We start from the raw sequence: 25,647 nt of genomic DNA, 5'->3' as shown, positions 1-25,647 counted from the left end.
TAAATCAGTTGGAACAGTTTAAATATTTGCCCTTTTAAGAGCTAAAGTAAATAAAACAAGTATCATAAAGGTGGATGCTCTGTTCTTAAATTAGTCATGAAATCATTGATGTCTTATGCCAGAATCTAGCAATAGCAAAGGAACTGTTCTATAAAGATTTGTGATTAATCATCAACCATTTTTTTTCTGTTTAGATGCAAATTAGCATTTATTCTTTAAGGCTCATAAAAATGCCTTTAATAATTATGGGATATTTAGCGCTCTGATATGATAGTTATTTTAAAAGATAAATAAAGAAAAGAAAAAGAAAATCTCCAGGAGCAAGAACCGTGAACTTTAAAAAGTGTCACAACTGCAGAAGAGCTGCAAAAGTTATGGCTGTGCATTGTGTCCAGGAGGTGTTTGTATTTTGATTCATATTTAAATTAGATTTCCAACAGATGGGAAGAATGTAAATCAGTTGATGGCAAGAGGCAGACATTCATACCAATAAATCAAAGTAAAAAACATTGCCAGCTGAATGTATTTATTGCAGAAGGAAGACATGGGGAAGAGGATGACTTGTAACAGTGAAAGAACATATATATGTGTGTATCTACATAGGCATATGCATGTCTCTCTCATGCATGTGTATGCATGAATATATTTTTTCTAGATAACATGCATTCCCTGTACATTCCCAGATCAGTCCATACTCCTGGGTTTTGCCTCCCTGCCAGCATATGGAGACAGAGGAAGTTTCACGGACACTGCCACATAACCCAAGGTGCCACCTGCAATCCCTCAGTATTTCTCTGTCTCCAGCAGATGGTAGAGGTGCAAAACCTGCAATCTGAGACTACGGTAATTAAAAAAAAAAAAAAAAGGAAACTAGACTTGGACTATTTGAGATTGCCTCCCAGGGGGTTGCCTCTCAGGCCATCCCCCTTGATTTTTGAGGTGGACAAGTAGAGGGTTGGGGATTCTTTATTGCTCAGTCCTTGAGCATTGGTAGGGGGCAGAAAACTGGTGGTCCCAGTTCCCTCGCCCTCAGGAGAACAGACAGAGCCTTCATTTGCAAGGAAGTGTTTTTTAGTTACTCTTTGTGGATTTGTCGGCCTTATTAAAGTCAGTAAAAAAAAAAAAAAAAAAAAGTGAAAGCTGTGTGTGCGCTTTACTGTGGGCTGGCAGCGGGAACTGTTTCTATTAAGAGAGGTTCAAGTGACTCTCCTTTTTCTTCTCCCGATCCTCCGGTGGCTGTTAGTAGTTGCAGTCCCGGCGCCCTGATGACTTGCTGAGCGGGTTGAGCTGCACGATCTGTGGTGACACGCGTGCACAACTTTCCTGAGAAAGCCATTGATCCTGGTGACTCCAGGGGACAGAGCACCTCGGGAATGGTCATGATAGCTTTGGGTAGATGGCATGAGCCTGGGAGGCTTTCTGGTGCATTGCAAACTGTGGAGGACCCCTTCCCGGTAAGCTCAGGAACAGCAGCTATTTTGTCCATATTCACGGCTGCCTCACAGGCCGTGGAGGGAGAGGGGATTTTCCCTCCTCCTCTATCCCCAGCTGCTAAGACATCTGGGGGAGGCCAGGAGGCTCAGGGGGTTCAGTCAGAAGGTGAGGAGAACCTCCTGGAGGTGGCTTTGGACGACTCCTCTAATTTTTCTTCTGATTTTGTCCTGTTGCTACACAGGGCTTACATGGCCAGAAAAACCACGGGTGAAGCAGGGCCGAGCAGGGGGCGTCAGTTCGTCCGCAGCCGGAGAAGAGGCCTAGACCCTCATGGGCTGCAGGGGCTACGAAGATTCAGCAAGTCCCAGGGATGCCTGCACCGGTGAGAGCAGCAGATAACTTCTCTGAGGTTTCAGAGGGTGAAGATCCTCGGGAGCAGGACCCGCAAGATGCAGAGGAACTGACCTTCCCCAGTGTTTCTCTGTGGGAGAAACACTGGGGAAGGCCCCAGCTGTAGAAGGGGATGATCCAAAGGTGGTTCGGCTGTTCCACAAGGAGGAGTTGGGTCCCCTGAAACCCCATGTTCTGGAGGAATTGGGGATAAAAGTTCCAAGAGAGGAGTCAGATCAGGAACACATAGACCCGGCCATGGATGGCCAAGGGGTCCAGAAAAGGCCTTCCCTTTCCGTAAGTCAGTCAAGAAATTGGTATTTAGGGAGCGGGATACTCCTGAGACTGGCTTGAAGGTTAGCAGAGCCGCGTCTATAAGCCGATCTCTCTGGCTTTGGTGCAGCCTCCCGCCATTGTTCCTTCCAGGTACCTACTAGGGTGCGCGTGCGCGCACATAACCCACATTTTCCTAGCATGTAGCAGATGGACTCATTACAAATGGGTATAGTGTGCTCATGCTAGCAGTTGGAGACTGATCTGACGTCAGCACATGGTACATATACCCCTGCAGGAAGTGCAGACGCTCAGTAATTTCCGTCTCCAAAGCAGTTTGGAGCTACCTAACGCTCGCTGAGCATTCTTCCAAAGACTAACGACAAAATTCTTTGAAGAATCCTACCTGAAGACGAGCACCGCACTCCTGCGGTGATACCCTCGGGTCCCTCCCCCAGTTGAGTTTCCCGAGGTGATTTCCGTGGTCCCTCGGAGGTAAGAGCCTCGGTCCGGTGGCCGAATCGCGGCAGGGACCTAGCCCCCGAGTGAGAAGGGCTCGGGCACGGCGTAGAGGCAGCCTCGGTCCCAATCCGTTCACGGTGAGGATTTGGCCCCCGAGCGAGACGAGTTCGGGCGCAGCTTAGAGGCAGCGGGTGCACTTCCTCGAGCGCGGCGGTGACGGTAATCACCCTCTCCCCCCCCAGCCGGAGACCGCCCGGGTCGCAGCCGGGAAGCACCGAAGATCAGGTAAGGCGTACATCTTTACTTTGGTCTCCGGAGAGCGAGGATTAGCGGGGTCTGCCTACGTGGCAGCCCGCCATTTTTGCCTGCCTGCTCGCCGTCGCCCTCTGCCCTGTTAGGGCACACATTCAATTGTTAGGCGCACGTTGTTGGGCGCACGTCGATAGCGTTGCTAGGCGCACGCTGATAGGCGCTCGCTGATAAGCACACGCTGATAGGTGCACATTGATAGGCGACCATTGATAGGCGCACAGCTTTCGCACATTTTACAAGGCGCATACTTTTGGCTGGGAGCGCACCGGCGCATAGAGATAATATACGCAATGGAGTGTATGAGATCCCAGGCGTCCACGGAGCTGGCACCTCCAGAATCGGGCATAAGAGCTCTAGGCCTCTGCTCAGCATGCCACCTCAGAGCCACACAGAGCGAGGAAGCAGACTCCCTATGTGCCCAATGTGAGGAGGCCCTGGGAGTTCCAGGTCAGGGCCGATCCCAGCCCAGATTAATTGCCAGTTCCTCCGGGAACACCCCGGAACTAGCAGGCCGAGGTGAGCAGCCGGGGAACCCTAGAGACCTGGTGCCCCTGAGGCTAGACTCTGCTTCACTCTCCTGGGTGGAATTATTCAAGGGGATTCATGCCTTTGTCCAAATGCAGTCTGCTCCCCGAACGGATCCATACGTACCGGATGACCTCTAGGCCGGAAGCCCCACTTATAGGGATTCAGATTGCTCTGAGGAAGAAGGCGAGCTTCCTGAGCAGGGTGAACCTCCCTCGGGGATAGAGCCGTATCGAACCATGAGACGCTTCTTCCTTAAGGAGGATCTCCCAGACCTGGTCTCTCAATGCCTGTTGGAGTTGGCTATCCCGGGCCAAGACACCCCAGGGGAACCTAGAATGAACCCCCTGCTAGAGGGCCTTCGTCAAACGGCTCACCATTTTCCCCTCCTCCAAGCAGCGCAGCAGTTAATCGATCTGGAGTGGATTGCGCCGGAGGCCTCATTCAAAGGGGGTCGGGCCCTGTCCAGCATGTACCCCCTGGACCCGGCAACTAAGGAGCTGCTGGCGTGCCCCAAGGTAGACGTCATAGTCTGCGCAACTGTGAAGCGCACCACCATTCCAGTGGAGGGAGGGGCGGCCCTCAAGGATGCACATGACCGGCGCCTGGACGCCATCCTGAGACAAGCCTTTGAGGTGGCAGCCATGTCCCTACGAATCGCGACCTGCTGCACCGTGGTAACGTGTTCCTGTTTGTCACAAGCCAGGAACAACACCCCGGGAGAAGAAATGGAATCAGCTCTCTCGTTCCTCACTGACGCTGCCTCCGACTTAGTTTGTAAGGCAGCCAAGGGAGTGTCATCCTCAGTGGCAGCCAGGAGACAGCTCTGGCTACGAAATTGGTCGGCCGACTCCTCCTCCAAGGCACGCCTTACAAGAATGCCCTTTAAGGGATCCCTCCTGTTCGGTAGTGACCTCGAGAACCTGGCTAACAAGTGGGGCGCCTCTCCATTACCCCGTCTACCAGAAGACAGGTCAAGGAGGAACCAGCACCCTCTTCCTAGGCCATCCAGAGGTAGAGGCTCTCAACACTTCAACCCCTACAGGACTCGCTACCAAGCACCTCTTTCTCAGACCAGGAACCAGTCCTTTCGGACCAGGCACAACAAGAGGGGAACCGGCTCGGGTTCGGGTCCCGGCCGCACCCCACAATAAGAATCAGCCGACCCATCTGGGGGACGAAGCCATAGGGGGCAGGCTAACCCTATTCTACTGCAGATGGGTCGAGATTACTTCGGACCAGTGGGTCCTCGCCATCATCCGAGAGGGGTATTACCTGGACTTCCTTCATCCCCCTCCGGACAAGTTTGTGGAATCGCCTTGTCCACCCCTCAAGAGGGCGGCACTGGAAGCTACCTTGCGGAGGCTCCTGTCCCTAAAAGCCATAATCCCAGTGCCTGCATGGGAGATAAATTCCGGGCATTATTCCATTTATTTCATCGTACCCAAGAAGGGAGCACCTTCAGACCTGTCCTGGACCTCAAGTCAGTCAACCGGCACTTAAGGGTCCCAAGATTTCGCATGGAAACTCTGCGGTCAGTCCGAAGCGCAATACAGCCAGGGGAGTATCTCACATCCCTGGATCTGTCAGAGGCCTACCTGCATATCCCAATCCATCAGGATCACCAGCGCTACTTACGCTTCAAAGTCCTGAAACAACACTTTCAGTTCCGGGCGTTACCCTTCAGGTTAGCCACCGCACCGCGAGCCTTTACCAAGCTAATAGTAGTGGTGGCGGCATCCCTCAGGAAGGAAGGAATTCTCGTCCATCCCTACCTAGACAATTGGCTGATCCAGGGCAAGGTCACCGGAGGAAAGCCACCGGGCAACCAACAGAGTTATATCTCTTCTGGAAAGCCTAGGATGGGTAGTCAAAATGAACAAGAGTTCCCTACAGCCTTCGCAGTCGCTGGAATACCTAGGAGTCCGATTCGACACCCAGGGAGACAAAGTCAGCCTGACCTCCAAGAGGAGATCAAAACTCCGGAATCGTTTGCAGGCTCTGCTGGGCACCTCCCGGCCCACAGCTTGGGATTATCTACAGGTCCTCGGCCTAATGGCGTCCACTCTGGAAGTAGTACCATGGGCACGGGCTCATATGAGACCGTTACAACGCGCCCTCCTATCTCGGTGGAGCCCATGATTACAGAACTACACCGTGCGTCTCCCCCTACCGGCCAGAGTACGGAATCAGTTACGGTGGTGGCTTCAGACCGGCCACACGAGCCGGGGGTCAAAAATGTCCTCCCCAACCTGGACCCTACTCACTACAGATGCCAGCCTGAGCGGCTGGGGAGCACACTGCGAAGAGCTAACCACCCAAGGGCGGTGGAGCAAAGAAGAGTCGGGGTGGAACATCAACCGACTAGAGGCACGGGCAGTCAGGTTAGCCTGCCTGAGATTTGCGCACAGACTTCGAAACAAGGCAGTCAGAGTGATGTCGGACAATGCCACCACGGTGGCATACATCAACCTACAGGGCGGAACCAGAAGCCGACAGGTATCCCTAGAAATAGCCCTCCTGATGGTTTGGGCGGAAGCAAATCTCCAGGACATCTCCGCCGTCCACATCGCCGGGAAGGACAACATCACGGCAGACTTCCTCAGCAGAGAAAGCCTAAACCCGGGGGAATGGCAACTGTCACCCACGGCCTTCCAGATGATTGTGGATCAGTGGGGGACTCCGGGCATGGACCTACTAGCGGACAGGTCCAACGCTCAAGTACCCAGATACTTCAATCGCAGACGAGATCCTCTTTCCCATGGGATCGACGCCCTTGTGCAACCATGGCCTCAGGGGATCCTGCTATATGCCTTCCCCCCATGGCCCCTGCTGGGCGCCATTATACACAAGATTCAGCGACACAGAGGCCTAGTTCTGGTGGCCCCGGACTGGCCAAGAAGACCCTGGTACGCAGACATGAGAAGACTGCTGGCAGGGGATCCCCTACCCCTGCCCCCTCACAGGGACCTGCTGAGACAAGGTCCCATCCTCCACGAGAATCCAGCTCCATTCTCTCTTACGGTCTGGCCATTGAGAGGGCTCGACTGAGAAAAAGGGAATACTCGGGGGCGGTAATAGATACACTCCTCCGAGCACGCAAATTCTCCACATCACTAACTTACATACGGATCTGGAGAGTATTTGAAGCCTGGTGCGAAACTCGCAGCGCCAACCCACATGCTGCTAAGATCCCCATCATTTTAGATTTCCTGCAAGATGGGCTTCAGAAGGGTCTGTCCCTCAATTCAATCAAGGTTCAGGTGGCAGCACTATCCTGCTACGGCCCCAGGTGTGATGGCAACAGCATTGCCACACACCCAGACGTTTCACGTTTCCTGAAAGGAGTCAAACACATTCGCCCGCCACTGAAATGGCCAGTGCCCCTGTGGAACCTCAACCTAGTTTTGGACTTCCTAGCGGTACCCACCTTCAGACCCCTCCGAGGACTGTCCCTCCGGTTATTAACCTTGAAGATGGTGTTCTTGCTGGCCGTATGCTCAGCACGCCGCATCTCAGAGCTACAAGCACTGTCCTGCCGCGATCCGTTTCTCAGGATCACCCCAGGGGCTATCCATCTTCGCACGGTTCCTTCCTTCTTACCCAAAGTAGTCTCACACTTCCACCTCAACCAAACCATATCCTTGCCAACCATGGAAGGGTTGAAGAAATTGGAAGCAGGTCGAATACTGCGTCATCTCGACATCGACAGGCTGCTGTCCAGATACCTGGAGATGTCGGAAACAGTACGAAAGACGGACCACCTGTTCGTACTTCACAGTGGAAAACGGCAAGGAGAAGCGGCCTCATGAGCGACTATTGCTCGCTGGATCAAAGAAGTTATCAAAGCGGCCTACGTAGAAGCGGGAAAACCACCACCTCTACGAGTCAAGGCTCACTCTAACAAAGCACAAGCGGCCTCCTGGGCAGAAACTAGGATGCTGTCGCCTGCAGAGATATGTAAAGCGGCAACGTGGTCCTCCATCCATACCTTCTCCAGATTCTACCGTCTGGACGTCCAGGCCAGGGAGGACTCAGCATTTGCAAGGGCAATCCTAAACGTACCTCGGGCAGCCTCCCACCCAGTCTGGGAGTAGCTTTTGTACATCCCATTTGTAATGAGTCCATCTGCTACACGCTAGGAAATGGTGAGATTACTTACCTGATAATCTCGTTTTCCTTAGTGTAGGCAGATGGACTCAGTATCCCACCCGGCTGCCGATATATATGGGGATTCACTGTTTCGAGGTAAGCCATGTTGCCTTACATAGGGCATCCACCCTGCCGGGTGTCGACACCTTCCGGTTGAGAACACTGGCGGTCTCCAGCTACTATCAATCGGTCAGGTTAATCATGTTCAGTTAATCAATCGGTCAGTCACACATATATCCATACAGCTTTTGCAAGGAAGATTACTGAGCGTCTGCACTTCCTGCAGGGGTATATGTACCACGTGCTGACGTCAGATCCGTCTCCAACTGCTAGCACGAGCCCACTATACCCATTTGTAATGAGTCCATCTGCCTACACTAAGGAAAACGAGATTATCAGGTAAGTAATCTCACCACTTTGTACCACTCTTGGCGCGAACCTCGAGGGCGTTCCCTCATGCTGATGTCATGCCATCCAGGTATATTACCTTCACAGATTTGCTAGCTCGTTGTTAGCAAGGACTCGGAATCCGTTCCTGTCTACGCTGCTGCAGGAAGCTCTCTCTCTGCCCTTCGGGGTAATTGCTAACCTGGGTACCCGCTCCTTGGGGACCCTCTGCTTTATTTCAGGTGCCTTACAGGGTACAGGTACTTGCTCCTCGAGGGCCTGCTCTCCCTGCCTTGGTGCCTGTACCTTCTGCAACATACCTGATGGAATCGCATACCAACAGCTACATCTAGAGAGTACTCTAACTCTCAGTCTATCTCATCCACAGTATCTCCTCGCTGGGAGACCTGCTGCAGAACCTCCTGACATCATCAAGGAGAGAAGGGCTCCCTCTGCCGAGGTTCCTGAGACTACAACCACAGACTGCCTCACTTCTGCCACCTCTGGTGGAGATCTTCAAGCTGTTTGTGTGTACGAGTCTAGCCCAGTGCTGTGGCTCCTCATGGGGCTCCTCCCCGTGGGCATGGTCATCTCCACAGCACCCAAGGATCCACAAAACACACATTATCATAACAAGGAAAGGGAGATTTGGAGAGTCCACTCAATCTGTTGTTGTAATAAAATCTGAAGAAAGGCACAGATTTTGTTAGTGTGGGCAAAGCTATCTGTTCTAGGTTTTCGCTTCCTACTGCTTGTTCAGGGGATATTATTTCATTATTGGTGTTGATGATGTTGCTATCTTGGCTTGGGTACTTATCAATACTGAGGGACTGCAGGTGGCACCTCTGGTTATGTGGCAGTGTCAGTGAAACTTTCTCTGTCTCCATCTGCTGGAAGGGAGGCAAAACCCAGGAGTCTAGATTGATATGTGGTACTACAGGAATGAAAATTATCAGGTGAGTACCAATTTTCCTCTTTTTGCCATTGCTAAAGTAGGTTTCTCTACTGAATACAATATGCTTTTTAAAAGTAAGGGTAATAGTCTAATGTAACACATTGAACTAAAAAACAATATTGCATTTATGTATAAAACTAGTGATCTAGATGTTCTAAAGGATTTCTCATGTCTTTGGAAGCACAATCTGTATATTGGCGAAACCTCTTACTACATTTGGTCCAGTGTTACATCTTATTTGGAAAATATTTTATTACAGAAAAGCAAACAGAATGTTAGGAATTATTAGGAAGGGAATGGTGAATAAAACGGAAAATGTCATAATGCCTCTGTATTGCTCCATGGTGAGATCGCACCTTAAGTACTGTGTACAATTCTGGTCGCCGCACCTCAAAAAGGATATAGTTGCGATGGAGAAGGTACAGAGAAGGGCGACCAAAATGATAAAGGGGATGGAACAGCTCCCCTGTGAGGAAAGACTAAAGAGGTTAGGGCTGTTCAGCTTGGAGAACAGATGGCTGAGGGGGGGATATGATAGAGGTGTTTAAAATCATGAGAGTCTAGAATGGGTAAATGTGAATCGGTTATTTACTCTTTTGGATAATAGAAGGACTAGGGGGTGCTCCATGAAGATAGCATGTAGCAAATTTAAACTAATAGGAGAAAGTTCTTTTTCACTCAACGCACAATTAAACTCTGGAATTTGTTGCCAGGGGATGTAGTTAGTGCAGTTAGCGTAGCTGGTTTTAAAAAAGGTTCTTGGAGGAGAAGTCCATTACCTGCTATTAATCAAGTTGACTTAGAAAATAGCCACTGCTATTACCAGCATCAGTAACATGGAATAGACTTAGTTTTTGGGTTCTTGCCCAGGTACTTGTAGCCTGGATTGGCCACTGTTGGAAACAGGATGCTGGGTTTGATGGACCCTTGGTCTGACCCAGTATGGCAATTTCTTATGTTCTTATGTAAAACAAAAGGGTAATTTATGTTAGTTCCCCATTCAATCAGTTTAGCATTTGGAAGCCTTATTTTATGTATTATTACTATGCAGTCAGGTGCTGGACAACAATCTATCTTCTCTTATATAAATAAAAATGTAAATGTTCATTTGTTCAAAATCTTAAATCTCCAAAAGTTCTTCACCGATTGCTTTGAAATTTTGACACAACGTTGCAATCGAATTCGCGCGTGTTGTTATATACATGTATTATATAGATGTCACACCTGTGACAGGTAAAAACATGCTTTTTTGGAAAAACAGCGCCATGTTGGACATAAAAGCAACACACGCTATCTACAATATAAATGGGCTCTGACCAACGGACCGCAAATGCACAGTAGAGAGCAGCTCTACCGCGCATGTGCGGACCATAGAGCTCTGCGCTACATGCTGGGTGTCACAGAGGGGAGGAGGAAAGGGCAGACGAGTCACTGCTCCGAGAAACAGCTCAGCCCTTTCCTCCGCCGCTGGGGAAGGGGGTGAGGGAGTAGGGACTGCTGGACAGTTACACACAGGAGGAGGAAAGGGTAAAAGTCGCCGAGCCAGTCCGTCCACCGCCAGGGAAGGGGGGAGGGAGTTGGGATGGCCGGAGCAGAGCAAATGCAGTAGAAAGCAGCTGTGAAGAGATCACAAGCAGCTGCAGCCTGCAGCAGCCAAAGCACAAAGAGCTGAACAGAGAACAGCTCACTTAAACATATTAGAAATATGCGCTTTCTCTTTTCTTTCTTTTCCATTTAACCAGACTGAGCCACAGCAACGCGTGGCCGGGTACAGCTAGTAGCTTATAAAATCTGATGAAAATTATTTTTCTAGTTTGGAAAGCTCTACTGGCCAAGACTAGCTAGCTGTCACAGTTGTGGTTGATCCTGGCTTGAGCAGTACTTTAAGTGCAATTCACTAGAGGAAAACTGATGTGTAGTGTTAAAAAAAACCAAAAACAGACTCACCCCTGGTTATGACCAACTTCTGGCTGATCTCCACAGGTATTTTAATTGTCACACTAGCCTTTATTAAAAATGACATGTTTCTAAAATAGATAACACTCATTCTAATTGTTGCTGCTTTTATGGTTCAGACCTTGGAACATTGAGCATATTTTTTCTTGTTCAAAAATGTTTCCTTTTTGGCAGCAAGTTTGGGCTCGAATCAAAGTGATGCTGTTACTTCCGTTAACATAAGGCTTGGGGGTGACCTGCATGGAGCAGCAGTTGCTGCCCTTGACAGAGGGCTTGGGGGTGGGCTGCATGGAGCAGCAGTTGCTACCATATGCAGTTTGCTGGGCAGACTGAATGGACCATTTGGTCGTCTTCTCGTGACTTTTACTATGTCAGATCTGAATATTACTTTCCAGTTATTCATTTTCATTCACTGGGCTGCATTCTTCCTACTCTATTTCCACCATTAAATTAGTGGCTAGAGATATCCCTTAAGATAATTTTAAGTGATTGGAAAATGGGAAGTTTCATTACTTTTGTTATGTGGTAGAATACAGCATGTTGGTCATACAGATGTGAATTATTTGCTGCCGAAAAACAAAATAATTCTAAAAAAGATGCGAAGTGTTTGGGAACCAGTAAGGCTATATTGTCTTTCTAGTGACATATCTGTTTAATGGTCTTTTGAAATCCTCTTGTTTTGTTTTCTCTGTGGTTGCTGTTTTTATGTGTGTATGTGTGTGGTTGTTTTTGGTCTGTATATTGCTGATGGTTTATATAAATGCAATAAAAATGAAGTTTAAAAAAATTGCATGTTTCAGCAAATTATATATTATATGAATGCCTATTTGCACAATAATTATATATCAGGCTTCTAAATAATAAATTGGTTGGCATGTAGAATATTGGTCTTTGTAAGTCAGTTTCTGTCAGCTTAACAATTTGAGTGTTGTAGTGAAGCAGGAAGGCAAATTTATATTGGTGTACAGTGAAGTTTGAGGATAAAAATTACACAGCTTTATAAAAAGTGCTGCAGAGAGAATAAAGCTCATGTTTTACAGCAGGGGTGGAAAACTTTGGCCAATGGGCCAGAATCAGCCCATCAGCTCTGTTTTTTTGTGGGATGTCTACCTTGCACAAGATTGCTATTGTTTCCAGCCTCTTTTTGCTCTGCCTCGATGTGCTTGAGATCATGCATGTCAGCATGTCATTTCAGGCAGTTGGTGATTACATTGCACCTGCTTTGAGTATGGCGCTGGTGTCTGCATTGTCACTGTAGGGGGGAAGGCACAAGAAATGTATGGGCCAGAGAGGGAAGGCAGAAAATGGAGGAGGGAGTTGAGATGGATCTTAGGATGGAAGAGGGAACTCAAAAAAGATAGTCTTCCTTCTAACAGCTGAGACCTGGTTTTTTTCTACGATGCTATGACCTGCATGGGCCCTCTCACTGAGCCTTGGGGTATTGCTGCCTCTGTACCAGTGTGATATAACCTGACACAAGGAGCTCTAAGGGGTTCCCCCTTCCCCCAGTCCCCGGTGCAGACAAGCACCAGTAATGCGACTTTTTAAAAATAATGTCCCCACCCCTGTGTTTTGGGGTGGCTACATCAGTTGCAGGATGCTTTTTGATACTGTGTGGACAGGAGGATGACCATTCCTAATAAAACAGCATTTCAACATCTGAAAATTGACCTTATTGAAGTAGTTTAATGTGAATCTGGTGTAGCGTTGAGTAACACTGAGCTCCTCCAGGAGGTAAAAGTAGCTTTGGAATAATTCACCATTTCCTCATATGGTTTATGGAATGTGTTGGACAATGTATTCAGAGCTGTACTGTAGTTGCCTGATAGGCTATCTCAGGGAGCAGTTTACCTATGGCAGAGTTCTTAATAGGGCCAAGCAGAGGGTGAGAGTGAGAGCCAAGAAGGGCTGAAAACCTGACCTAGTGCACACTGACTGCTAAATTACTATTTGTTAGGTGGTTATTACATTCCACCAATAGACTGAGCTACATAGCCCTCTGTGCCAGAACACTTCAACATAGATTTCTTCTTGATCATCTGTGTTCAAATGCTGCTTTAAAAGTATTTTGAAATAGACATTGTAGATTGGAAGACAAAACCCCAGTACATCTTAATTGCAATCCTGTTCTCAGTGCAGTGAGGTTTGTTGGTACAGTACTTCTCCATGCCACATCCATTAATCTGTCCAGTCATTTTGTAAATGGAACAAAGAGATAATTGATAGGACATTTTCTTATCATTAGCTGCAGTAGAAGGTAGTGTTTGTTGATCATGTGTATTCAGTCCAAGGAATGGAAAATAAAGCTTTCTTATTTTACTTTATTTTGTAGAAAATAGAAATAATTGATGATGAAGAAAGCGATTTGATGAGCAGTTCTGACGTGGAGCAAATGCGTTCTCTTTTGGATTGTAAGGTATGCCACAATATACCATGGGTTATCGTATAATATCGAGTCATAAACTATTATTATAATTATAACTATGGAATTTTTGTGTAAGACTATCTTAACAGTATTGTGCATGAAAACTGAAAATGGCCCAATTAGATGGATTAAGTACCTTGGGCATCCTGTGCTTGGATGAAGCTCAGGAGAGGTTGTTTTCCCTGTGCATGCACAAATGCTGAGTTATCTACATGGTGGCATCCATGAGCAGTGATGCAAAATGTCGCACTGTGCTATCCCATACAAAATTTGAATGAATTTGTAAATTAGGAGGTGTTCATTTTTGTACTGTGAGTTTCAAAAATGAATTTTGCAGTTTGATGAGCAGGAAAAAGGACATGTGATAGCATGAAGCAGTCTTGACTGCCAGAGGACAGAAAAATCATCTGGACTCCAACTTTCAACAGAAAACAACTTTATTCTTTTCAGAAACAGAAAAGCAGCAAAAGCCTGCTTATCTCAGCAGTACTACATCAAAAGTCAGTCATTTAAACATACAGGGCTTCTCCCTTCCTGTTCCTTCTTCAGCCTGGGATTTTATTCTTCTCCCCTGGAAAATACCCTGTGGCCTGGATTCCCTCTCAGAGTATTTAAGGTGAAACTGGCAAGATAGATGGTCCTGATCCTTTAAGGTGTTCCAGGGTTTTAGTCTGTACATCCCTTCACAGGTCAGTTTGACTCTATTTTGAGCAATGTATAACCCAAAGAACTGTTGAATAATAATCCTAAAACAGAATTCTTAATGTGGTCTCCCTACATTTTTTATATTTTACATTTATTAAAACGTGTTAATTGCTTAACACTGCAATAGGTCTAAGCAATGTACAATGTAACATACATAAGAATAAAAAATAAAATAAACATCATTAATCTTAAACAGTACAGTAAACACACCTAAAATAAAGGAATAAAAACAATCACATGTATGCTAACTTAAATAAAAAAGTTTTTAAAAGTCCTCTGAATGCTTTTAAGGACTCGCATAGTCACAGCTCAATAGACAGTGAATTCCAAAAGACCGGGCCTGCAACTGAGAAAACACATTCTCGGGTCATTAGAAGGCATGCTAGATAGGGGCATAGTCGGGGCGGTGTCGGCACTGGAAGAGGAGGAGTCGGGGTGGACGCCGCAGAAACTTCGCTGGCAGTGAAAAGGTAAGACCCCTTATTGCCGCCAGTAGTGCACCCAATAGCGCCACCTTTCACGGTGGCGCTATTGGGTGCGAAAGCTGGCAGCAATAACACCGCGCTGGTGTGATCGCTGTCAGCTTTCGCAGGCCTGCCCCCCGCTTCACCCCCCCCCTGTTACCGCGGGATTCATAAAGCCTTGTGATTTTAGAAAATCCAGGCCTAATATTGTGGTTCTCTGTTTAGTCCTCTAGCTCTACTCAACTGGTTTAGTTTTCAGGATATCCACAATGAATATGCATGACATATGTTTACATGCACTGCCTCTGTTTTATGCAAATATATCTCATGCGTATTCATTGTGGTTATCCTGAAAACCAAAGTGGCTGGGCAGATCTTGAGGAGTGGTTTCAGATCCATTGAACTAATACCCTGCTATGTAGTGGTGCAGGGCTTCCCAAACCTGTCCTGCTGACAACACAGCCAGTTGGGTTTTCAAGATAACCACAATAAATACAGAACTGCTACAAAGCGGGATCTGGGAGTGATTGTATCTATCTGATAACATCAAGGTGGCCAAACCAATGGAGAAGGTGACATCAAAACCAGAAAGATGCTTGAGTGCCTAGGGAGAGGAATGGTCAGCAGAAAAATGGAGGCGATATTGCCCCTGTATAGATCCCTTGTGAGATCTCATTTGGAATACTGTGAACCTTCAAAAGGATATAAACCAGATGGAGTCAGTCCAGAGGGTGGCTACTAAAATGTTCAGTGATCTTCATTGTAAAGTGTATAAGCAGAGACTTAAAGATCTAAACATGTATACCCTAGAGGATAGGAAAGGATAAGGGGAGATATGATAGAGACATTTAAATGCTTCCAAGGTTTCAGTGCAGGGGAAGCAGACCTCTTTCAATGGAATGTTTTAACTTTAAGATTATGTATTCATAGGACTGCTCAGAGAGTTGTGCATATGCTGCAATGACATATCTTGAATGTTTTTATTAAGCTATATAATTTTTTTTTTGTTTGTTTTCTTTTATCCTTGAATATTTTCCACTGTTTTCTTTTCTACCTTTCTTTCTGTAATTTCTTTGGGAAGAGATGACAATGGCTGATATGGATTAGGGAGGGTGGAATTATATCATTCAAGGGAAGAATCTGATAGAAAATGATATTGTATGTCTTGTTAAATATTAATGGCATGTGCTTACCTATCAAGAGTAAGAATCTTCCGCACAGTTAAAGAAAAAATGCAGGTACTCATGCACCAGGAGATGCATTTGAGTGAGGTGGAACATGCTAAGCTACAAAAAGACTAGGTGGAACGTGTTTACTTTTCTTCTTTTAATGGAAGACAAATAGGAGTATTTACATTAATTAACAATAATACTTTGTTTAAAGAAGAGAAGGTTATTAAAGACAAAGAGGATAGGTTTCTGTTGATCACAAAGCAACATTTGGAAGACAGCATCCTCTTCAATAGCTCCTAGTCAAGTTGCTGCCAAATTTTTCCTGCGTTTATATAAAGAACAAGCTCTGTATTTGCACTTTGTTCATTTTGGCTGGAGATTTCAATTCAGTGATCAATGTAGATTGTATAAGTCTCCTTCAGGCAATTGCATGGTCATGACAGTAAATCAAGGAATTAATTCACTAGTTTCAAGTCTAAATTTAAGGGCTGTCTGGAGAATAATTAAGCCTAAAGATAAGGACTCTTCTTTCTATTGCAAATCACACAAACCCTTTTCCATGCTAGATTTTAGATTGACCTCTCCTTTACATTCTAAAGTATCTAGAGCTGAGATAGAAACTGCTTTGCCATCAGATCATTTGCCAGTGAATCTGAAGCTATCGGTGGAGCAAGCAGAGTTTCAGGGTTATGGTTGGAAGTTAAAGGCTTACCTCAACCAGTATGGGAAGTTTCAGAAATATTTGTTGAAGGCATGGCAGGATTATGAAAGACAATTATGCCATGGACAAAAAAAAAATACAATATGATAGGGTTTGTCAAATGAAATAAAGAATCCCCCAAATTTTTATAATCTTTTATTAAAGGGCAGTTATAATATATGCAGTCAAAAATATGGAGTATGACTATCTCCTTTTAATATTGTGCCACTGTTTAATATTTATGTATTTATTTAGGGCACTTATATGTCCCCTGCTGCCATAGCTAGACATAACATGGCCCTCTTGTTTCTACATTTTGTTAAACCTTTTTTGTTTTTTTAATAAAACACCTCTTTTTGCAGGAGCAAGAAAATGGAAATGATTGCCCTTCTTACCCGTTTCTTAATTGTACTTGACTCAGAATCCAATGGATGTCCTGAATAAGAGAAATTACTTAATACAAATAAAAGCAATTCAACTCTCATCTGGTTCAAATCAATGAGGATTCAAAATATCTTTCCCATAGGTGGTATAACAAGTACAAAGAGAATGAGGTACTTATTTTGTCAGTTCAATACGGCACACCAATTTCCAAGCAGCAAAAACTTGCAAAACTTTTCTAAGGGGATTTTTTTTATTTCACTTGACATGTCCTATCATATATTTTTTTATCCACTGCATAATATTATATTGTCTTTCAGGAGGACCTTATCAGGTTGATTCCTGGTTTTGGAATCTTTTTTTCATTCAGGGTTGTAAAAGAAATATCATCTGTGGAAAGAATTCAGTATACTGGGAAGCATCTAAAGTGGTTGTGTGGGGGACATAGATTGTTACTATCATTGATAGATGTGGTGCAGGCGTTCCTTGTTTTATTATCTGTTTTTGCTGTGTTTAATTTTATTGTATGTTTTTATGTTCACTGCCTATGGCCTTGGTATAAGCGGGATAGAAGTCCTATAAATAAATATAATAGCTTTTAGGCTTCTTAAAAGAAAGAATTGAATAAGACCAGCTATTAACTTCTCAACAAGAATTTATGCTATCCCTGTCTCCTGAAAAGGAAAATGAATTTGTGAGAGCAGAAACACATGGCATACTCAATTCATAAATGCAATATTTATAGCGTTAAATTATTTGAACCTGGTGGTAACAAACAAGGTAAATTACTGGGCATTCTGGTAAGATGTCTAAAGGATCTAATTTTATTGCTAGAATACAAGATACCTGAGGAAAGAGATACCCTAAAAGTAAAGTTTTAAGTAAAATCTTCCTGGAGTATTGCAGATTTCTCTACTCCACAAAGGAATTTTATGATGAAGCAGTCTAGGAGTTTCTGTTAACAGATTCAGTTTACCAAATTGTCTATTGATGTATTAAAGAAGATAAATGATCCCATAGCAATGCAAGAGAGAATCTGAACTATCAAGAAGCCAAACCTTGGAAAAGTACAGGGCCCTGATGGTTTCAGGGAAGATGTCTAATCAAGATTTAATAACAGTTATCAACAAAGAAAACAGGGACACATATCTACCTGGTTCTTGTAGACCAGTTTTTTTGTTAAATCAAGACAGTAGAATTACAAAAAAAAATTTTGCAGAAAGAATCAAACCATATCTCCCATAACATAGATATTGACCAAAATTGTTTTATCCCAGGTAGATGCCAATCATATAATATTAGAAAAGTATAAGCTGCAGTTATATCTGAATATAGGAAGGACTGTATTAAGGCTATGATTGTGAGTTTGAATGCTGAAAAGATGTTAAGACATGGCAATATCTATAAGGAGTATTGGAAAAGTAGCAGTGTGTTGAAATGTATTCAGAATCTATATTAAAAAACCAAGATATTGATTAATCAGAACAGATCTGAATTCTATTTGTATAGAGGAGGCTATTAAGATTATTTCATATCGCTCATTTTGTTTACATTGTCCATGGAATCCATAACTTTTAAGCTAAGGATGTTGAGTGGATTTAAAGATGTCCAGATAGACAAATTAAATATCAAGCTTGCTTTATTTGCTGATGGCATACTTCTGTTTATGAACGGTCCAAAAGAAGTGCTTATAATAATGGAAATTATGAATCAGAAGTTTTTCCAGAGTATCAAATCAAGAGGCCAGAGTACCAAAGCGTTTTAACATCAGTCATTAATGTGCTTTAATGAGCTTATGTTAACTGCCCATGTTAATGACATGCATGTAGGTTTTGTATAATTTTAGTGTTAAAGATTCATATTAATATAGATATTATTACTAAAACTGAACTATACTTCCCTGGGGTGTAATTAAAAGGAGGTTTGCATTAACAGATCAGAGTTCACATTTATGAGTTTTAATGTGCATTATTTTTCTGTGCACTAATACACAATGAGCTATTTTTGCATCACATTAGCATAGGTTTTTGTGTTAAAACTCTCATGAGCTAGTTAGAGTGTATAAACTAGATTGCATTCACTAGCAATGCATTTAGTTTAAAACTTTTTTTATTGTTAAATAGCACACCCAATTCTAATGCACATTTGGCTCTTATGCACACCAGGCTGAAAATACATGGCACCAAATTTCTAAGAATAATTATTTTAATTTTTCACCCCAGCAAATAACCATAGTCTTCAAACCACAGCCCTCCATTCCACAGTAGCCAATTGCAAAAGCATTAGCACACTTGAATATACTGACTTCCAATTTTGAAGATTTAAAAGCACTACCCATAAAATATCAAAGTAAAAATGGGAAGAAGGCAAACCTTTTAAGAAGTTAATATCTTAAATATTTGGGTCTAATTGTCTGCTAAAATAAAAGTTTATACTGGGATAATTTGAATTGTTATTAAAATAATAACAATTGTGAGCCTGAAAACTTGTAATCACCTCTCTCTTCCATTTATTGAGGGAAATACATCTAGTTAATATGATGGCAAGGTCAAACAAACTATGTTTTGCAAATACTCCCATTTATGTTGAAAGGTTCAGACCTCAAGCACTTAAACTGTGCCATCAAGGATTCTGTTTGGAAAGGGGAAAATAACTAGAATCTCCTGATATCCAGTCACAGTTCCCCTTGGGCTCACTACTAAGCCTCCTGAGGCTACAACCCAGGTGTGGGTTTTGGCTGAACTTCACACCCAATATATAGAGGTAGATTTTAAAAGCCTTGTGCACGCAAAAATGACCACATATGTGTGTAAGTGAGCTGCGCGGGAGCTACGCAAATAATAAATAGCTGGAAAGGGGGCAGGAAATGGGTGTTTTAGAGGGGGGGGCTAGCACACATATGTTACATATGTAACTTTGCTACAGCTCCTCAGTAGGCATAGGAAGGAGAGAGAGAGATTCTCTAAGGCTCAGCCTGACTCAATATATGCACCATTGTAAGAGGGCACTTTGATTTGGTGGTCAGTTTTTGGGGGGTGGTGTTAGACACATTCAGAGGTAGCCATTGCAAAATTGACATCATTAAAGAATTTTAAACCTTATTATTAAGCAATGAAAATCCTAACAAGAAGAATTGATTTGTACACTGCTGTCTCTGCTGGCTGCATTGAGCAAATCAACTTCTTTTCATCATTTATAAAGGCTATAATTCTTTAATGATGTCAGTTTTACAATGAATACCTCTAAATGTTTCTGTAACACCACCCCTCACTCACCCCGAATCAAAGTGCCCCCTTACAATGGTCCAAATATTGAGTGTCATGCTGAGCTTTATAATAAAGAGGTTCTCTCTCCATATATATCTTTCTAAGATATGCGTGTAAAGGTTGCAGACATGCGCGTGTGAAGAGTATTTTAAAACTTGCATGTATACTCTATAAAATAGCACGTATCTTTGCGCATGGCGAGATGTGCACATGTGCAGCCCTTTTAAAATCTACTTGATAATCTTTTGGATTTAGCTCACCCCTTTACAATGGTAGCTCAAGATGAGTTATATGCAGGCTTTACATTCTATCAGCCAGATTCATTAAGGCTTTTCTCCCATTTTGTGTCTATGGGGAAAACCCTTAGTGAATCAGGTACTAAGTTTGTACCTGAGGCAATAGAGGGAGTTGTGACTTGCCCAAAGTCACAAGGAGTGGCAGCAGGATTTCCACCCAGGCTTCCCTGGTTTTCAGCCCGCTGCTCTAACCACTAGGTTACTTCTCCACTTATTGAAATGCACAACATTTTCTGATGAATATAGAAGTATGTTTTGACCACACAACACTCTTATCTAATGATCCACCTTAAGAGAAACTAGCCCCTGGGGGATTGCTATTACAGACAAAAGTGTCACTTCTATAGTGTGGGGAAGAGCAAGGTGGTAGCATTTTTCCTGACTTAGAAGCTCCTAAGCATATCAGGAACTAGTGTTGGTGCTCTACAATTCTTAACAGGGTGATATGCCACCATGACACTCAGGGACTGGAGTTGTGCTTAAGCATTGGATCTGCTGACACCCTGCATACAGTTTTCCTCTCGGCTGCTGCAAGGTCTGGTGCTTTCTTCAAATGAGAAGCCCCTCATAGGCTCACTACTAAGTTTCCAGAGGTGTCAATTGGGGAAGGTTTCAACAGAACATCAGGATCATGATTCCTTTCCATACAAGGACAATATTCGGGGTGCTTAAAATTTTTGGACAGACATAGAAGTGGTTTTTGGACAGACATAGAAGTGTTTTTGGCAAGCAAGCTTCTTGTCCAGGGGACACTATCAAGGACTACTAATACTTCAGTTCCCTTGTTTACCAGGCATGGTTTGTCTTGTCTGTTTTTTGTTTTTATGTTGTATAGTAGTGTGTGTCCTAAAACATTTTATAATTATCATCTGTTGTAGGTATTTTGCTGTGACATGGCCATGTTGGGTTACTTTTAAAGCTGGTGCTCTGTTGTCTTAAATTTTTTGCAGTAATATACTAAAGAGTTGTTTTAAGTTTGATTGTAAAAGCTCCCTTTTTATGTCTATACTCATCCTTTTAATTTATTATTAATAATCTTATAGGTGATTTCTATCTTTTATTTGGACTTTGTTCTACTTTTCTCTTTTTTGCTTCAGTACCACTACTCAAATCCTTCCCCATGACTCCCTCCTGTGGTGGTTTGTGTGCCTCTTGCATGTTACTCCATGTAGCATATCATCTAAAAGCAGCTGTAATTCTCAGGCTTTGGACAAAGAACCAAAAGTGCTTCAAATTGTGCCCATGATTCATTCACAGCTTTTTAGTAGGTCCAGGGCAGGAGAGGCAGGGAATCCTAAAATTCCTGATAACTCCAAGAACATAAGAGGGAATCCCCATTCTGCTTGTGTGTGTGTGTGACCTTACAAAGGGCTGCTCTTTCTTCCCATGTTTCAGTTTACCAAGCCGTGTGAGGCTATAAATAAAATAGAATTCCCTTGTATCTTTGGAAGGTGTTACAAATACGCTGCCAGGCCTCCCTCCAGAGAGGCTGCTGCATGTATATTTGAGAAGTACTTGAAATAAAAAGTCCTCTATCTAGGTTGGATGAAAAGCACTGTATAAATCCAAATTATTATTAATAATAATGAAATAGAATCTGGGCAGCACTAAGTGATTATAAATTGGTACTTGTGGTGGTTAAAATATGTATTCATACTCACACAAAGCAAAAACTACAGTGCTAATTCAGTCCAGAAAATTCTTGTACAAATGGAGATATCAGAAACACTTTATTTAATGATTTAGTAAAATATTAATAGGCTGCACTATCCCTTATCCTAGACTGCTTACATCACAACATTCATAATTAACATTAAACAGTATACAAAATAGAGACAGACCTGCTGAGAATGATTAAATAGTGCCTTATAGATCAGTGGACTATTCATCATCCAGTATCTCATTTTTTTTTAAGTACAAGAAGGAAGAGCAGAATAATGATATAAGTTCATGCTATCGCTTTGTTCCATCAGGAGCAAAGGGTTTGGGGAAGTAAATATAACACTTGGAAACTAAATGGAGCATTGATTTTTGTACAATAACTCCACTAGCGCGCACTGCCCATCTGTTAAGCAGATACCTAGAAATATAGTAGATATCAGTGTTACATCATTCTGGTTAAAGTCTTGTTGGAAAACATCAGGGCTGTGTTTTTTCATCCTTTTTCATAGAATGGATTCCTTGAAGTTTGCTTGAGATTCATCGCTAAACTTGTACTTTAGGATAGTAGTTCTCAACCCGGTCCTTAGGGACCACCCAGCTAGACTGATTTTCAGAAGAATCTATCATGCATGTTCATGGTAGATATCCTGAAAACCAGATGGGCCAGTGGGTCCCCAAGGACCGGGTTAACACCACAGCTATAGGCTTCATTGAAAATGTATGCCTATGATTTAACAGCTGCTCCGCTTTGATTTTGAAATTTGTGCCTCCTCTCTCCAAGGAGAATCTTTCCTAGCTTTGCATACATTACACATCAGCAGGACACTAAATAAATGAGTTCAACCGGGGGTGAGAGGGGTAATATAATGCTCCATTAAGTTATTTTTCTTACAAGGGCAATTTTCTGCAGCTGTACGATGGAGGCAGAACTAGTTTCATGTGTGGAGGCAACTTACAAGAGGATCCTGCTTCTGAACTTGAATATTCTTACTCAGCAGATAAGGCAGTTTGAATCTAAAAAAAATTAGACTCGGAAGCTAAAAAGAAGTGAAGCTAATTCAGTCGAGCCTTAGCAAATCTCTGAAACCTTCTGTCTCCGTGTATATGTACTGGTTCTGTTGCTGATGATTTAAGAGCCAGATTAAACATGGATTCCTAGAAAAAGAGTTGTCTTGGCCTATGATTTTAATTATGCCCATGTAATTGCTTTATTGCACATGCACTTTTATCTCGTTTCATCAAGAGGAGAAGTTGAAAAGCTCTCCAAAGATAAATTATGTTCAGTTGTTTGCTTTGGCGCACTAGAATACTGGAAGCTGAAGTAATCTCTGGAGAGAAATGGCAGACTTTGGTGAGCCATTGCATGTGCATTTGTGCTGATAAGAACCAATGGAACCAGAGTATACTTAATTTATTCTGAGGATTAAGTGCCATGCATTCACAGGTAAATCTAATGGCTGTTACTAAGCCCAGCAGCTGGGATTAGTCAGTTCTTGCCAAAAGTCATTCTTTGTTGGGAATGTTTCTGTTCCATTGTGTGCATCATCAGGGCACTGAATACCATGCCGGCTCTCTTGATAAGAGTGAGCCACTGATCAGGTTGCTATTTCTGTCTTTCTCCATGTTGGATGAGTGTATTTTGAGACTGATCTTCGGTAGCCATAATTTCATTTCACATCCATGCGGACTAAGGCTGAATGGGCTAATTTTCAGTCTGTTCCCCTCTCTAGCCCATCAGCCATGGGTATAGCTTGCAGTATTTCTGGGAATGAGGTCAATGTAATACATTAGGGAATTATTAAGATGTAGCATTCAGCATTGTCAGAGTTTAGTTGTAATAACATAGTAACATAGTAGTGACAGCAGAAAAAGACCAAATGGTCTATCCAGTCTGCCCAGCAGGTTTCTTATGGTAGTAACTGCCATTCCATGCAGGTTACCAACATGTATCTGTTAAGGGTAGTCACCCTCAATCCTTACGTTAAGAGTAGTAATATTTACAATCAAAACCACGCAACTGTCAAACCCATAACAAATTACTGCTAGAAACATTTTTATGTGGTGAGCAGCCTTCTTGATAATTCAGACAATGCTGCTTGAATGTGTTTTGCTTTTGGACTTGGCCATAGAAGCAGTCCCGTGCTTTTTCCTTAATATCTGTATATCCATACCCCGGACTGTAAAAGTCTGAGCACAGCATTGGCTGTCGTCTGAATCCAATTTCACTTTTTGCCTTTTGCCTCCATCGTCAAAGCAGAAAACAATGTTGAAGTTGTGTCAAAAGCATCAAGGCTAATCGATTAAGGGGTAGATTTTTAATAAACTGAGTGGCCATCCAAGTGCACACGGTTCCTGGCGCACATTATAAAATCCGATACCCAGGCACATGGAACCAGGGGGGATTTTATTTTAAAAAACGCTCGGCGACACAATAGGGCCTTCCCAGTTCCCTCCCAGTCTGCTCCAATAAAGGAGCAGACTGGGAGGGAACTTCCTTAAGTCCTTACCTACCCTGCCTCCCTTTTCCTCTCTCCACCCCGACCCCTAAAACCCTTCTACCTAGGTGGATTTTTTTTGTTTGTTTTCATACTTACGTTCTCCCCTGAGATATGTGAAAGGGACGGGGCAGGGTGCCGGCACGCGCTTCCCCAGAACAGGGCCTAATGGCCACTGTCCCAGCCAGCCTTCGCCCCGCTCCTTTCACATAGTCCGGCACTTCAGCACGTATCAGGGGGATACGTGTGTGGCCGGCTGTTTGTAAAATGCACTTGGCGCACGCACAGCCTGATCACGCTCGTATCCCCCAGTTTTTGCGCGTGCGGCCTTCTGAAAATTTGGGCTTAAGGGTAGTAATCCCCATGCCTTCTGTTAAAGGTAGTATCTGCCTCTTCATGCAGGTTACCCCATGCACCATTTTCTTCAATTCTAAGCTCTAGCCTTTAGGGATCCGCAGTGTTTATCCCATGCCCTTTTGAATTAATTTACTGTTTTTGTCCTCATCTCCTCTTCCAGAAGGGCATTCCAGACATCCACCACCCTCTCCATGAAGAAATATTTCCTAATGTTGGTTCTGAGTTATACCCCTGGAGTTTCATGAACCCTAGTTCTACATTTTCCTTTCCAACAGAAAAGGTTCGAAGTTTGTGCATCATTAAAAGCTTTCAGGTATCTGAAGGTCTGTATCTTCTCACAGGACAAGCAGGATGGTAGTCCTCACATATGGGTGACATCATAGGATGGAGCCCAATCACGGAACACTTCTGTCAAAGTTTCTAGAACTTTGACTGGCCCCTACTGGGCATGCCCAGCATGGCACTAACCCTGCAGCCAGCAGGGGTCCCCCTTCAGTCTTCTTTTTTTCCGCGCAGCAGTAGCCATGCGGTTAAGGAGCTCTGCGGAGATTCCTGACAGGAATTTTCCTCACGGAATTACTCAAATTTAATTTACTCCATAGGGGTCCCTCCTTCAACTTTTTCAAGCCGCGGTACTCTGGTAAGTTTTTTACCTGTTTTCCGTCGATTACCATCGAGTTTGGCCCTCGTGGCCTACTGGCTGTCGACCGTACCACAGCTCAATTTTTTTTCATGGCCATGGCGTCGGGGTTCCGCCGGTGCCCAGACTGTAATCACACCATGTCCATCACAGACCCTCACAAAGTCTGTGTAATGTGTCTCGGATGTGTGCACGATGTCCTATCCTGCACCAAATGTGCCCTCATGACACCAAAAGG

At 43.9% G+C, this 25,647-nt stretch overlaps 1 protein-coding gene across 2 annotated transcripts in view; it reads left to right on the top strand.

Moving 5' to 3' along the window:
- HDX (highly divergent homeobox) overlaps positions 1-25,647 on the top strand; it is a 200,913-nt gene that overhangs the window by 150,532 nt on the left and 24,734 nt on the right. For both annotated transcript variants that reach the window (XM_029606566.1, XM_029606567.1), the window contains exon 10: positions 13,179-13,262. In XM_029606566.1, coding sequence (XP_029462426.1) covers positions 13,179-13,262 — 84 coding nt within the window. The remainder of the gene's footprint in view (positions 1-13,178; positions 13,263-25,647) is intronic.

This window comes from Rhinatrema bivittatum, chromosome 6 (assembly GCF_901001135.1).
Source record: "Rhinatrema bivittatum chromosome 6, aRhiBiv1.1, whole genome shotgun sequence".
Classification (NCBI taxonomy): Eukaryota; Metazoa; Chordata; class Amphibia; order Gymnophiona; family Rhinatrematidae; genus Rhinatrema; species Rhinatrema bivittatum.
The sequence above is the reverse complement of the archived record's forward strand: the minus strand, read 5'-3'. Positions and strand labels throughout refer to the sequence as shown.